A 17311-nucleotide genomic window follows, 5' to 3' on the forward strand; every position below is an offset into this window, starting at 1 on the left:
CCCTGGAAGAACTATAGGGTGCCTTGTATCATATATTTGATTTGATTTAGATAGACGCCCACCTACCTGTATAATATCATCCTTTAAGAACGGATTAAAAAGGAGAATTCAACTTTATTTTGGTAAGGGAGTATTATTTTTCAAGCACGCATATTCTACTGGAAATTGAAACCTTCATATTTCCTTTATCAAAAAATTTTCTGCGTTTTTTAATTCATTAGGTTGTAAAATTGTAGTTTTCTCTACAAATGGACAATTTCTAAATTTGGCATTGTCACAAAACCTCATTATATAGGCCGTTACTCTGAGCGTTTTCATGAAGTGTGAGCTAATTCATTTTGTGAAATTACATGCCGAGAAATCCGTGCCACCATAACGTACTAGATATTCGGCTATTCATTGAGCACCCACGTGACAAAATGTCCGCGGGATTTTCATTAGACTTTATGTTATACCACTTTGATTTGCAAACCGATGTGGTTCACGCTTTATCCAAGCGAGTGCTCTCGTTGAATCGGAGTAATAATAGGTTTTATTGATATTTGAATTTAAAGCGTCAGTGATCGTGTGTGAAAGTCGAGCAGCTAACAAGGCTGCACATAATTCCAATCTTGGTAACGATTTTTTGCACAGAGAAGATTACTCGTTATCTTCCCGTTCGTACTTACACATCGAAGAAACGCACACGCACCGTATGGCTTCTCGGATGCGTCACAAAAAACATGTAATTCTATACTACTACAATCTGAAAATAAAACTTGTCTAGGTACCTTTAGATTTTTCAAAAATACTAGGTCGGTTTTAAATTCATTCCACTTTGTTATTAAATTATGTGGAATTATCGTGTCCCAAGAAATATTCATTGACCACATCTCCTGCATCAATATTTTGGCTCTAATTATAAATGGCCCTAATAATCTCAAGGGATCAAATATTTGACTTATGGTTGATACAATTAACCTTTTTGTATTATAAATCTGGTTATTCTCTGTTATTGAATCATTCTGAGTATTCCATAAAATTCCCAAAGTTTTATTTACTTCGTTTTCTCCGAACGGTAGGATATCCATTTCTAAGCCATTATCATCGTTTATACTTTCTAATATATTTAAATCGTTACTAAGCCATTTTTTGAGATCAAAACCCGCACTACTCAATATTTTGATGATTTCTTTATGAATGTTCAACTTTTGATCCGCCCCGGTTAACAAGTCGTCGATGTAAAAATCATTTTTTATGACTTTACTTGCCGCGGTATGTGATTCAATATGTTGTTGTTAACTAATGTAAGTATTTTATAGCTAAGTACGTTGAAACCACCATGCCAAATGTCACAGTATTGAGTTCATAAATGTGAATAACTTTCGATGGGTCCGCTCGTCACAATATTCGTTGAAAACTACGCTCATCTTCATCAATTAACACCTGACAATACATCTTCGAGATGTCGCCGGTTAATACATAATAATATTTTCTAAATCTCAAAATAAAATACTTCATTTGCATTTTTATCTGCACTGTTCGTGATTTTAGACATGTATCCATAAATTTAATATAGTCCTTTTTCATGTCGAGATTGTTACTCAACTTCCTTTCCAATGACTCAAATCTTGTAATCGTCATGTCTTTGGAATTGCCTAATTTGTTTAGTTTTTTGTTAAATGAAATTTTAACAATGAACCTACAAGATTTATCCCTGCGAGTAGTCTCCCGGAAGTAATTTTCGGAATATTATTCCGAGGAGGATAAATTTTGCTGATTACACTGCATTTCTTCTATGTTCCAAAATTTAACAAGTTGTTGGCTTAAAATATCTTGACTTATATTTAAGCATGCTAAGCATTTGTCCCGTACATAACAAATTCCAGAAAAAATCTGATTCTATTAAAATGTCTAATGCGCAATTTCTATTAAAATTAGGGTCTGCCAGCTGTACATCATCCAGTATGTTTAATAATGTTTTGTTGAATGGTAAATTTTCCATAGTATTGGGTAATACAAGACAATTTAACTGAGCTTGAAATTCCGTATAACATGACTTTATTTGAATTTTAAATTTTTGTTTACGTTTTCTATAGCTTGGCCGACTCCTTTCACAGCGAAATTTACTGAATACTCAACTTTTGATTTTTTCTGAAATAAAATTACTTTGAAATCAATCAGTTTTTGAGACGATTCGCTATCGCTATTGATACAAAATGTTGCCCCAGCGGTAATATTTGGCTTTTCATAATGCAATAAAAAATTATGATGTGTATGACACTTTGAACATCCTTTTGCGTTGCATTTCCAGAACAGGTGATTTGGTGTTAAACACATAATTTATTTTCTTTGATTTTTAACCAGCGTTCTTGGGGATTTATAGTTAATAATTGTTTACGTGTATAAATTGAATGCGATTGATCACACAAATTGCATTTTATGTCAGTTTTCTGATTAGAAATGGATGTGACAAATGAAGCTGAGATTTTTCTGATATGTTGTTTATTATTTTTATCAGCCGACATTTTTTCTAATATTTCACATTTATTTTTTATGAATGTTTCTATATCATGCATGGTTGTTTTTTTTGCCTGAAATCTATCATTTTCGACCACGCAATACTGTGATTCGCATCTGTAACTTTAAGAGATTTAATGGTTTTAAGGGGTTCTGCTGATAGAGCCTGACGCAGGTAATAGAACTTTTGATAGCCTGTTAATTGCGTCACTGAATCTACTTGAGAACCTCTTTCTGACCTGTTTTCTGACCTTCACAAAACTACTGGAAACGTCGGTATCACCTCAACTCTAACTGTATTATTCTAGTCGTTTCATATTATATTTTTAGGCTCGATTGGACTATGTTTTATTTGGGCTGGTTTTCGTGGGCACTTTAATTTTTTATAATAAAAATCGTGGACTGTATGTTTCTCATTTATTAACAACTACATGCTACCACGTACAGAGCTGATGGAAGACTGGCTTCCCTACCGCTAGAACTTTATAACAATGTTGCCACATATACAAAACTTTTAATAATAAAGACATCGAACTTAACATTAGTAAAACTTAATGTTTTACACATTTGGTATGCTATGATAGGATCTAGTATATGATAGTATATGATCTAGTACAATTGGAGTCGGAGGCTGAAAAGTAATTATATGGTTGATACTGTTCACTGAGTTCACTCGCAGCAGCTGTGACGTAGTTACTGATAAAACTTGAGGAGCGTGTCGGTTCAAATAATTATAATAATAGACAATTTATTCAAGTGCTCGTTCACAAAGAAAACATGATGCTTGGGAGAAGGCCACCACAACGTGTAGTCCAGTCAGGTTGATTGTAATGAACGAAACAAGGCAGATGTATTTGTACCTCGAAATGTGCTTGATATTCTTTGGGAAGCTTATGCCATATATCCAATAGTTCTGAACGTCTCAACGTGCTATCAAATGCTCGATGGGAAAGTGCTGGAGCTCTTCAGCTGTAAAACTTCTCAACGATTTTTGATAATTAACATTCTTCATTAATAATTCAATACCTGTCGTCATTTTTTTGTGAGAAATTTAAACACAAATGTCCACAGTTGATCTGATTGTAGGCTTGATATTGTCCGTTATTGTAGGAAATTGGAACGGTTTTTTCAAACAATTTAACAAGCTCTTTCGGCGGCTTCAAGTTACCGAATGAATCAAAGTACGTTGTTGTTAATCTTTCTGTACCTAACCACTGTGCATTCTTGTTTTCAAGGACCGCCTTTAGGTAGAGTGTCCCACCTAAAAATCCCTCGAAAATATCCTATTTTAAGTAATTCATAATTTCTGATATCAGTATCTTACAGTTTTGGGTAGGTTCATTGATAGTCTTTTTTTTTCAAATTTAATCCAAATCTACTTTTGGCTAACTTATTCAGGTACAATACTTCACCAACACTTTCCATTTCATTCCATTAATATGACATACATCTTCCAGCAACTTTTTTTGAGATCTCCAGACTTTGCTACAGGTATTACACGAGAAACATCAACTTTCTTGGATCCTCCAAATTATTTAAGTGCTTTAGCTACTCTTAAAGCAATCATAGGCAGTATATTTTAGGGATGATCCTCTTTTCATGGACTTCTTCACTCCCAAAACAACATCGCTATTGAAAGAATAACGCTTCTTCGATCTCACTCCGCGTTTCTTTGAGCAACGACAACCCATTCCTAGTTTTCTTTTCACCTTCATTCCACCTGTTACTAATGAAGCAGCAGTTTTTTCTTCCAGATAGGTGTCTTTTATTCTTTTCCACGCTTTGTCTTCCAGTATCTGACCTGATATATGCCGTTTATCAAGTGATTTATTCAGAGAATAAGATATACCATGCTGTTTACAGGCAGCATCCAGAGGATTAATTCCGGAGTCGCCCAGTGCATGCCTCTTTTCGAGTTTTGTTCCAGATGTAATTCTAGTGCTGGCAACATTTGAAGCTTCTGAATATATATTACATACGTCCACAATACTGATAGATCTGTAAATGCAATTCCAATGGTAATTTATCAATTAGAGTATTCACTAGACCTTCTCCTTCAAAGATCAACATTGAGCGTGATAGGTAAAAGTAGCAACATATATATTTATAGAATTGTAGTGTTGACAGAACAATCATAAAATGAAGATCGTTCAACAAGTACACACCCCACCCATTATAAACTTGGATTTTACCTCAACGCCATCGGTGGGCAAACATGGTAAACTGTTAGCAAACTTGTTCCGTGACGTGATATGCGGTCCAAGTGGTTGTGGTAAAACAAATGTTATGCTGCCACTTTTGTTCGATTCGAATGGTACTAAATTCAAAAATGTCTACGCTTATTCGAAGTCGTTGATTCAATAGGAACATCAGTTATTGCGAAATGTTATGATGATGCGCGCGATGTACAACAGAAAATTCGAGCCAACACAAAGATGTCGATACTGCCTATCTTTGTCAAACATATTCCAAGATACCTAAGCATTTTATTCGAGACAATTGTAATATGATAGCGTTATTTAAGCAGGAAGAAATTGATTTGAAACATTTGCTCAGAATCTTAGTCAGATACTTACGGTGCGATAGTAATTTAAAAAAAATTACCCTCTCAGTAACGGCAGATATCGCAAAGGCTTCAATAAATTTATAAAGCTTTAAAACAGCAACTACATTTTTCATTTAACAATAAAATGTCTGACGATGCAGTCGCTATAGCTCTCCGTAAAAACAAAGTTAATGAGCTAGTTAGAGCAATTCGTAAAACATATTCAGCATTAAAATTGGGTAAATCAGAGCATGGTGAGTCATTGAATAAGCTATTTAAGCCCATAACTACTCCCTTAACGGAAATTGCTGTTCCTGCAACAACATTTTATCAGTTCCATTCGAAAATCATATTTCTTCACATTTTCGACCTGGAGGAACATCATCTCCCAAGTTTCTTCCCTTAGAGAGTGTAATTGAAGATAACGGCCGCCCTGTTAATGAAGAACTTAATGATGATGATGATGATAACACTGAAGTACAACCTCAACCTTTACCTAAGGAAGCCATTGATCAATTAGTCAGCAATGCATTATGAACTTTTGGTCGCATAACGATAAAATTGATGAAATATAGGGCCCGAGATATAACGCTGAACAGGAATGGTTGATGTTGGGTACTAGACGAATGGATTTCGATGAAAAAACTGTATTGAAAGTATTGAAACACTAAGTGATAATGGACAGTAGTATTGGACAAAAGGAACTCTAAGACCTTATTTTTTACGATGATCCAAACTACGCCAATGAAGATTTAGAAACTTATGAAAGTATTCTCCACGCAACAGGCGTTCACCGAAATTATGGAGGCAGGTTAAAAGTCTCACAACGGTTTAAGTATAGAAATATTATTCGTCCTCTTTGAGGAGCCTACAATGAAAAACCTATAGAATACATTTATTGGGACGATACAAATGAAATGGTAGATAGATTGAGATTATTGATTTCTTCTAAAGAAGCTGGCAACACATGTTACGACAACGAGATAGTTGCTATTATAAAAGAGTTGAAAGAAGCAGATGTATTGAAATTTGTTCATTCCAATCATGTCTGTCGATAAATTCGGACATCATCTTTCAAAAAGATATCATTACGATAATCTACCCAAAACTACATTTCCGCATACTATCGATAGTGACATTAATGCTGAAAATTGAACGAGCTGCGCAAAGAACCTCAATTACAATTTGAGTGACAACATAATGATATACAAGATTTGGCGATAGAATTTAATGATATTTAGAATGAACTACATAAAACAAAAATCCCCATATTACATGCACATAAACAAGTATTGCAAGATAAAATAAATGAATGAATGAATATTTCGAAAAATGTGTGGATGACGTGTTGAATAAAGTTAACAATATTGAAGAATTTATTTCGAGAAGCCCTCCTATAGCAGGTCGACATACGGCTACTAAAAAATACGTTGATGGTGTCATAGTCATAGCCAAAGACTGCGAAAAGAATTTAAAAATGCTGTTGAGGATGTACGTTTAACCAATTAGACAAATATATGAATGGTGTTCGTACAGATCACCTATAAGATTGTCGAAAATTAATGACTGATTTGAAAAAGAGCGTTAGAGGTATTATTGGCAATATTGCAGCTTTGTATATACAAGACCGTCTTAATCAATTGGAGATGAAGATAAATAGCGGTGGTGCATGTGATACACACAAGTATCATTATGTCTTCCAAAGAGAAGAAGAAGAAACAGCTCATAAACGAATTCCACAAACCTGTACGTAAGAATTGTCCATGGCGTCATACAATTATTAAAGGTTTAGATGATCTTTGGTAATCCATAAAATGATACTCGATTCGCTATTGATTGTTTTCTGAAATTTTTGTGGACACATCCATTGAAGACAAAGACGGGCGAGGAACTCGTTCGATTATTCTCAAATATTCTCACTCACTCACTCTCGACGACCATCGACAAATATGTTATTGAAAAGTAGCTTAAGCATGTTATTAAAAAAAAAAACCGCAAATAACTGATAAGAATGTTATTTCTCTAAGAAAGGTCTTATAAATTGAAGTTTTTAGATCCTATTATCAGTCAGTTTCAAGTTCCTTCTCAGTTGTAATCATGTCGTCAGATAGCGGGTATAGTAGTATCGAGTCAAGTGAAGAGGATGAATTTTTCACCTATCGGTTAAACATGCTGATTTCCACAATCTACATATTGAAGAATACAATTTGAATATAGACAATATCGTTGATATATATATATATATATATATATATATATATATATATATATATATATATATATATATATATGAAGATACTGCGAATAATGAACTCTACTATTTACTCGAAACAACGTACAACGTACAAAGTTTGCAGTTCTAGTTGTGGAATCAGTCCAGTCAGATCATTTTTACTCGCAGTGATTTTGAGGGAGCACTAAAGTCCAGGTAAAATATAATTCGATGTCTATGAGTGATGATCCATCCTTATTGCCACACTCACACACAAGATGGATGATTTCTTTCACCAAGATCCTCCTACACATTCCATATCGTTTTCATGTGGTGAATACTGTACCATTAAACAAGACATACTCTAAGGCAGTAAAGTTATTTTTATATACAAACACGATGAAAGCTATTATATGGTTGAAGAAGAAGTTCATCAAATTTTGAATTTCTCTTTTAGGAAATTAAATTATTGTGAATGTTATAGATTTTTGTATAAATGATGCTAATGATTGTGTAAGTCCATTGCAAATATTGTATTATTTTTGTTCTATAGCGCAGAATGATTTGTTAAATGCGGCTCTTAAGGTATTCATTCACTTTTATAGGACAAGAATTGTAAATGATTTGGAAAAAAAAAATAAAAAAAATCAATATTTTTCATGTGTTCTTTTGCACAATCCTTGGGAAAGAAAGAAAATTCTGAAATATTTGGAATATTTCTATTCAAACTGTGTGATTTACTGGAGATGTATGCATATATGATTCCATAGTTTTAGTTTCGAATAAAACCGATTCGGACCAACTCTGACACCAATAATATTTAGATATACATATATCCCCGAGTATCAAATCGCTGCTGTCAAATATATCGTAATAATGTACAAATTTTACACACATATTATATTTCTTATGAGCTAATTTGAAAATCCTGAAGCATTTTACACAAATATTAATTTTATAATAATACACATTTAATCACTGTCATATTTATGTTCATCTCGGTCTGCTGACAAAACAGTATTTCTCATGAGGATTGACATTATTTTTCGACAGTCGACAAATTGTATGTGGGTAAAAGAACCGTCGATAACTTGTTCTATCAATATATCATCATCATCATTTATATGATGAATATTTTTTTGCGACATTTTTCGTTAATGACTGTGGCAGTGGCGTATGTTGAATAAAGTTTGCTAGATTATGAATATTACAACAAATTGTTTTTTGCATATGCTTTTTAATGTGTGGGGTTGCACCATCTACAATACAAAAACAAAAAAAAATATGGTTTATAATAATGACCCCAAGGAAGCATATTAAATGACTCTAGTATCAGATATTGTTTGTCATCAAAAGGACTTAGAATTTTAAAAGCGTTTGTTGCATCTTTAATATCATTTTATCATAATTATAATATAACTGATGAGGTACTTTTCATTTGTTCGAGGTGATCTAATTCTAGATAGTTCAAACTTATGCTTTGAATCTGTGTAGTGAGATCTAGGATCGACAAATTTGAATTTTGGTAGTTCAGCGAATCATGTGGTTTCGTTTCCAAAGAACTTGTTGAAAATCCTGATAATAATTATGATTTGTGTTCAGAAGATTATCGGCGTCAAAATTATGAATTTTTTCATCATTGTGACTGAAATTGTCTTGTTCGGTGAAGTTAATGTCTTCGCATTCGTTTGTGTTACAAACTACAAATTTACATCGCGAATATATCGAAAGTATGTAGTTAATATCTTCGCGTGAATCAAAGATTTCAGCGCCTTGCCCTCTAAGTTTATTTTTTAGTTAAAAGTACCTTATTGTCGTAATCGGCCATTCTATAAGCTGTTTTACAAGCATTTATAGAAGTATTTAGGAAAATTTGCTCACCGTCCTAAATAATAAAAAATGTTTGAGATAATCTATAAGGTCCAAAATTTGTCGCCTAATTTGCTTAACCTCTTTCTGTGGTTGCAGGATCGTTGGAATTAGTGTTCCTTCCGCTACATGTTTCAGATATTGTATTCATAATTCAAATGAATAGATTTGAAATAAAAATAAATAATGGTAATAAAACTGAAAATTAATGAAAATATTCGCAAAAATGTTAAATATAATGAAACGAGATGATTCTTATGCCAATCTTTTCATTCCTTTCTTGTCAGCTGAAATCTTTGTCCGTGAGATTTGATACACATAGTTTCTAATTTGCATGTTCCTGGTGCTAAAGAGACCGTTTGCTTTGAATAGAAATCGAGCTGGAGCTTGAATATTTCTTGAAGATTTAGGAACAATCACACTTAGTTACGTAGAATCCTTGTTCTAAATGAGTTTAGAAATCCTACTAACTGCGCCACTGTTATATTAACGATGTTAATTTTAATGTTTTGAAAACAATTTAGAATTGGAAAAACAAATGGAAATAATAATCATAACTATTTTACATAAAGTAGCAGTTTTTATATGTTACATTGAAAAAACGTCAGAATTTATATCTTGTAAAATATATTACAATATTTATCACACCACAATTAGGTCTCATCAATTGAAATTTAGTTTGAAACAAATTTCTATTTTAATTTTATTTTGATATTCATGATGTAGGTGATCTATTGATGAACATAAATACGCATATTCCGGAATACTATTGAAATTAGTCCGACCGTCAATAATATATGCTTTCAAATGGAATTTTAATCGATAGAGACATAAAATGAAGATAAATTATGAACAAAACTATTTAAAATTCTATCACCTCTGCTTACCACAGTTTCCTTGGTCTTCCTTTTTTTGTTGCTCCTTCTTTCCCTACTTGCCTTAAGCTCGTTTTCCAATGTCTTTGTTTTTTGTGTCCCTGTTCTTTTCAAACCGTTTCCACTATCTATTCTAATACTTTATTGAACAGTGTTATGTATAACGGATCTCCTGTTTTTAATCCCGCGATGGTCTGGAAATTTTAGTATATTCGCGTCTCATTTTGGTAAGACTTATTGGTTTTTTTTGGTATATTGAAGTCGTTTATAATGCTGTGCAAATAATTTATATTGATAGTATCGTAGATTTTTGTAAATCCATGTAAGCCATTTTTTGCATTTGCTTCAAAGTAAAAATATGGTCTATGCCTGATCTTCTAGATATCAACTCACATTTGTAGTTTCGGATCATGTTCCCTCCATTCTTCTTCTTCCATTTTTATATGGTCTGTCTTATTCTGTAGCGTGATACCGCTGTAGTCTCTGCATACATATTTTTTCCTTTTCTTGTGTATTGCCACCATTATTGTCGTTTCCCATTTTTCTGGCATAATCTCTTGTTTCCATATATCCTTGTTGAATGATAGATTCTCGTCTTTAGTGCAATTCTGCCCATTTGATTTTTATTCTATTTTGTCTTTTTCAGGATTATCTTGAGCTATGATTTTCTTCCAATGCTCCCTCTCCATCATTATCTGCATTTAATATTTCTTTGAAGTGCTCTTCATATCTACGAAACATTTCGGTCTCATCCATTCTTATTTACCCAATCTTATTTTTCATATACAAGTTCCTCTGCTCAGCTTGCCCATTATTATATTCCACTCAAAATTATCAATTCCTTTATTCACTTATTTATTATGTTCTCCATTCCTTTCCGTTATTGCTCCTATACGTCTTTATCTGTACCAGTTTGTATCATTTCTCTTATTCTATACATTTAATATTTTACCATTTGTCCGTTTGTCCCTGTCTTATTTTCTGTGGTATTATTTCTATGTTTTCTCTATTTCTTAGTTAACTGTTCACATTATAGCTCTGTTGTTCTGCTAGTTTCCTCTCCAATTCTTCTTTGTATTTTCCTTTGTTGTTTCATTGCTTACGAGTTTTTTATTCGTCCTAGCTATTGATGTTCCTTTATTTATTCACTATTCAGTGCTATTTTTGCGGTTACTAAAAAGTAGTCGCTATCCCCATCTGCTCCTCTGTAGGTTTTCTTTCTTCATTTGATTCATTTCTTCTCTATATTCTCTTTGTTTTTCTTGTGTTTTCTTGATATCCTCGGCCATTTTCTCCATTTGTCTTCTGTATTTTTCATTATATCCATACTTTTATCTATAGTCGATCTAGTAGTCCTAGTCCCTCTTCCGGTAAAATTCCTGGTGTTTTGAAAATAACAACCTTCAAATTCTAAAACATTGTAGCCATGATTTTATTCGCCAAAAGCACGTTCCTTGGATGAAGTCTGTTCTTAAGACTGTATTTGTGTTTCTGGTGTATACTGGTGTACCCAATTTTCGTTTGTTGTACCTATATAAAATATTACATATCCGTGCGGTTTGGGTATTCACTTCAGTAGCGTGAACAAGTGCTTTTGTTCTTCTAAGTCTAAGGGCATGTATTCTATAAATCACTTTAGGACGCTTCTGGGAGTTTAGTGTCATTCATGTTCTGTAGTCTCTCTTTAAAGCTGAGAACCACTTCAAAATCATTTCAAGGGACAAAGCACTTCCATTATAGTATTCATTCAACTACTCCGTTCTTTTAATTGTTTTTACACCTCAAAAATAATAAGAAAATGTAGTGTATGAATATCAAAATTAATCTCTCAGTTTTTTTTAAATACCTCATATGAACGAATGGAATTATGAAACGTTATTTTATCTCTTCATTACATTGTATTGTTATTTTCGAATCTACTTAAATTAACGTGCTCGGCTACTATGGCCACTTGCACGGGAGCGGTTATAATACATTAAATATGAAATGGTTCATTGATACAAGTATACAATATGAATACACAGTAACACAATTGTTCTATAGTTGGTGGTACAGCTGTACATCTTTGAGAAACTGAAGTAGAGAGGTAATTTGTTCCGAGTTGTTAAGGACTTCATTGTAGTTCTGGCTAAGCCGAAACTGTTGTCTTTCGACGGTATATTTGCGGCACTCAGTCAAAATATGCTTCATGGTTAGGTACGAGTTGCAGCTGGAGCAAAATGGTCTGGCAGTAGTAGTCATAAGATATCCATGAGTAAGTCTTGAATGGCCAATTCTTACTCTTCTAATCGCAGTTAAGTCTTGCCTTGAGAGACCAGCGAAGATAATAGGTTGGTTACCAATTGAACGCTGTATTTGACGTAGGGATGTGTTAATAGTGTCCCAATGCTGCTGCCATGTAACTTTGGATTTTCTTTTGAACAGTGATTTTAAATCCTTTCCAATAATTACATTGTCGGTGACGGTATATGTAGCTGCAATTTTTGCCTGTTTGTCTGCTAGTTCGTTGCCTTCGATGCCAATGGGGGAAGGTATCCAAATTAAAGTAACTGCTATTCCTTGGGATGAGATAAGCTGGTAGGAGTCATGTATAGACAATAGGATATTCGGTAAATATATTTTGGATGGATAAAATAGAGGCAAGTGAGTCTGTACATATGGCGACGAGCTTATAAGGTGGAGAGATTGAATTGATGGCCTGTAGAATGCTGAATAGTTCACCTGTGTGAACGTTACAGGTTGATGGGATAAGGGAAGATTTTATTGCAATTTGTGACGTTGTAACAGAGCAGCCTACTCCTGTTTCATTTTTGGATGCATCTGTGTATAACACTAAATCATAGTGGTTATTCATTATTATGTCATTAAAATCATTTATAATTAATTGTTTGGGTGTTGCATGGTTATTGTATCTCATAAGGGATGTGTTGAATTTAGGAATGTTGATAGTCCATGGGGGAGTAGAGGGGATAGGAAGGGGGCTAGTTTGTTTGAGGTTGACGCCGTCAAGCAGCTGGGATAAAATTAAAGGGATAGGTTTTAATAATGGCAAGGCTGAGGAGTTGTGTAACGTGTTAGAATTTGATGTGAGAAGCGAGTAGACAGGATTGAAGGGGCTAGCCGATACGAAGGCTGCGTAAGAAAGCAGAATTTGCTGCCGTCTGATCCAAAGAGGGGGCTCATTAGCTTCGCAGTAAATGCTTTCTGCAGGACTAGATCGAAAAGCACCTAAACAGAGGCGTAAAGCTGTATTATGCACCGAGTTCAGGAGATCGAGATCAGATTTTGTGGCCGAGATATATATGTGACAGCCATAATCTAATTTCGAGCGAATGATGGCCCTATAAATTTTGATAAGGGAGTTTTCGTCTGCTCCCCAGTGGTAATGCGAAAGGATTTTAATAAGGTTTAATCTTTTGCCGCATTCGCCTTTGATTTCTCGAATATGTTGTTTCCAGGTGAGCCGAGAGTCGAATGTTAGACCAAGTATTTTACAGTGATCAACAACAGGAAGGTGGTCATTGTTAATGAGGATAGTAGGAGATAATGTAGATGGTCGTCTACTAAATTTAATAATTCTGGATTTTGTTTGTGAGAAAGTTAATCCTAAGTGAATTATATTTTTACTTAGGGTGTTTACTGCTGACTGAATTAGATTAGTTGTAGTAGGAGTAGATGTGCCATGACAGTAAATAACCAAGTCGTCTGCATATAAAGCATACTTGATGGGAGGCAGGAGATCAGAGCAAATATCGTTTATTGCTAGATTGAATAAAGGGGGGCTTATAACCGATCCTTGGGGAACACCATCAGTCTGGGCACAGGTTGACGAGAAAATTCCATTAGCAAAGATTTTGAATGTCCTTGAAGTTAAGAAATTCCGAATAAAATGAAATATATGTCCGGAGATATTTAGTGAAGTTAGTTTATTTAGAATTGACTGTCTACTGACAGAATCAAAAGCACCGTCGATATCAAATATAGCTGCAATGACCTCTTGTTTTTTATTAAGGGCAACAGAAATATGGGATTGGAGAAGAACCAGATTGTCTTGGGTCGATCTATGTTTTCGGAATCCCGACTGTTCTTCTGAGAATAAATTATGTTTATCGAGAAACCATAGAAGCCGCTTATTAACCATCTTTTCTAATAATTTGCACATGGTACAGGTAAGTGATATGGACCGGAAAGAGTTCGGGGAGGTAACATTTTGTTCAGGCTGTTTAATAGGAATTATCGTAGAAGTACGCCATTGGCTAGGGAATTGATTGGTGATCCATATAAAATTGTAAATTTCTAGAAGCTTGCGTAAACCTGTATTGGAGAGTTTTTTAAGAATGTCATCGGGACCGGAGGCAGTATTTTTGCAGCTACTGAGGGCTGAGGTAAGCTCTAAGAAGGAGAATGCGCAGTTAAGAGAGGTGATATCTTGCGTTATAGTCGTAGAGCATGGGTAGGTAGTTTTGTCTATAGAGGGTGGTGTGAAGTTAACTTTACATTTAAATTTTAATTCAAAGGTTTTGGCCAGAATGTTGCTGATTTCTTCATTTTCACTCACTATTTTATTGTTATATAAGAGAGTCGGAATTTTTAAATTGGAATTGTTACCTTGAATTTGTCTTATTTTATTCCAAAGTTGGGTGGGACTTGTATTAACATTTATGGAAGACACATAGTTTCTCCAGGAACATTTTTTACTTTGCTTTATAATATATCTAGCCTTGGCTCTGGTTCTCTTCAGATTGATAAGGTTCTCTTGTATTTTATGACTACGATAAAAATTAAGTGCTATTTTTTGTTGTTTTATAGCACTTTCACAGCTGGAGTTCCATCAAGGGACAGTTTTTTGTTTAGGACAGATATTATTTTTACCAATGTGCTGATGAGCAGCTGAAAGTATAGCATCTGTAATCCTCAGTATGTTATTGTTTATATCATCTGTGAGAGATAATTCCGATAGGTTGGACTTCGTTTGAGACGTATAACTAGTCCAGTCGGCAGAGTTTAAGCGCCAATACCTTCTGGATAAAGTATCATTTTGGTTAGGGATACTGGAGGATATGATAATAGGATAATGATTGCTATCATATAGATCATTAGCGGTATGCCAATTTAGTGAAGGGGCAAGTTTGGGGTCACTAAAGCTAAGATCAATACATGAGAAGGTGCCAGATGAGAAATTCAAGTGTGTATTTGATCCAGTATTTAGCAAGCATGAGCCAGTACAATTGATCACGTTTTCGATGGTTTTTCCCTTTCCCATGGTAATATTGGATCCCCACATTGTATTATGGGCGTTAAAGTCACCTACAAGAATGTATGGTTGGGGGAGTTGAGAGATTAGGTTGAAAAGTTCTATTTCTTTTAAAGGATAATTAGGAGGAATATATAAGTTGCAAATAGTAAGATTATTTGGGCACCAGGTGGAAACTGCAATAGCCTCAAGATCTGTAGCGATTTGGAGAGGGGAGGAAAATAGTTTACTAGAAATGAAAATAGAGGTGCCACCGCTAGCTCTCGCGCAGTTGGTGCGAACATAATGATATCCTTCATAGTTTTTTTAATTTAGGGAGTTTATCTATTTTAGAGTTGGTTTCTTATAAACACAAGATTTCAGGGCGCATATCTGATATTAATTGTTGTACGAGTTTTCTAAAAATGCCGTGAACTGGATTTCAGAGAGCGTGAGATTGGACGAATTGTTCTTTTAAAGGTTCTGAATAGAGATTTAAGAATTGAGAGTGAGTTTAGGATTTTCGATGACTAGCGTTTTAGGTTTTTTCTTACAAGGCTTAGTTGTGTTGTGTGATGTTTTATATGATGGGGGGGGGGCATTTGGTTGTCTGTTGGTAATGGAGATTCTGTGGGGATAGCTGACTGGGGGTGTCAACATTACTGTCAGAGGATATAGCTCTTTTTTGGCCATGAGATGAGTGAGGAAGTGTAGGGTTAGATGGTGATTCAGCATTAGTTTGATCAGATATTGATAAATTATTCGACAGAGGTTCAGAAGATAACAGGGGGGAAGAGGAGGAACCGCTGAGTGAAGTAGAAGCTGGTAATTGTGGTAGTGAAGGAGAATGGGAGGATATGTCATTTTGAGGTTCAGACGATGTGGGATTGGTGCAAGAGTCAGCAGTATGTCCACTCTGTTTACAGAGAAAACACACCAATTTATCAGTAGAGACAAATATATGATACGGGGTACCATCGTGAGTAATCAGAATCGAGGTTTCTATGCTAAAGTTATCATTTTCAGGGATGACGTAAGTAATTTTACGGAAACTCATGATATGAGCGTATTCATCTCCTTGCGCGCCACATTTCACAAATGAAACAGGAGAAGCTATTTGCAGTCCGATGTCCTTGAGAGCATTTTCGATAACAGAGTGTGGGATAGTAGGGGATACATTCGATATTAAAATGCGTTTAGCTGGTGAAATTAGTCTTCGAATAGGAATTATTGTAGAGTTGATGCAAATGTTCTGGTGACTTTTGAGAAGATCATCTAAAATTGCTGTTGAGGAGAGATATATGCAAATACGGTTGTTAGAAATTCTTGATGCGAATGTAATGTTTTTTGGGGAAACGATATCTCCTATAGATTTTATGTATTCGAATAAAACGGTGCTGGGGATAGAATGCATAATAATTGCTTGCTCGCGTCTAGGAAAAGTAAGGGGAGGAGGCTTTGTTAACGTTGCATCAACATATGATTTTGGACCATGAGATGAGTTTTGATAAGATAAAGATGATTGGGTTATTTTATTCAATGTAGTCATTTTTGCTAGTAGCTCTGGATACCAAAGCTACAAGTTTCAGGTTCAGAAAGGAATAGGCGTCCGAGAAGGACCCTGTGGAATAAATAGTAGGAAAAATAACAGTTACCTTTTGCACTCCTACGACACTGGTGGATTTCCTGTTTTATTTGCAGTCAATAGTTTCACAAAATAAAATAAATAAACGGTCGCAAATTGAATTTTAATGATTACATTTTGATATTTGGTTTTTAATAGATTTCAGTATAATAAAAACGTTAATATGAAATTAGCACGAAGATAACAATATTTATCCAGATAGAACAATATGCGTTTGCACTCGTCGGCTACCCGAATGAGAATGAGGACTGTTTAATGAATGATTATATCTAAAATATATACTAAGTTGTGTAATAATTTCTTCTTAAAATTTCTCAATTTACTTGGTAATATAGATAAAGTATCAATGAAATCGTTTTTCAGATAGGTGTTGATGACCCCGTGGGTGCCAGTTCAGTTCACGGTGTAGGTGGAATATGGGGTAATGTATATC

At 34.5% G+C, this 17311-nt stretch overlaps 1 protein-coding gene across 1 annotated transcript in view; it reads left to right on the top strand.

Annotated features, from left to right (window-relative positions):
* Positions 1-17311, top strand: part of LOC130449896 (putative ammonium transporter 2) — a 146672-nt gene that overhangs the window by 68679 nt on the left and 60682 nt on the right. The window contains exon 8 of the mRNA XM_056787962.1: positions 17242-17299. Coding sequence (XP_056643940.1) covers positions 17242-17299 — 58 coding nt within the window. The remainder of the gene's footprint in view (positions 1-17241; positions 17300-17311) is intronic.

Source organism: Diorhabda sublineata, chromosome 10 (genome assembly GCF_026230105.1).
Source record: "Diorhabda sublineata isolate icDioSubl1.1 chromosome 10, icDioSubl1.1, whole genome shotgun sequence".
Classification (NCBI taxonomy): Eukaryota; Metazoa; Arthropoda; class Insecta; order Coleoptera; family Chrysomelidae; genus Diorhabda; species Diorhabda sublineata.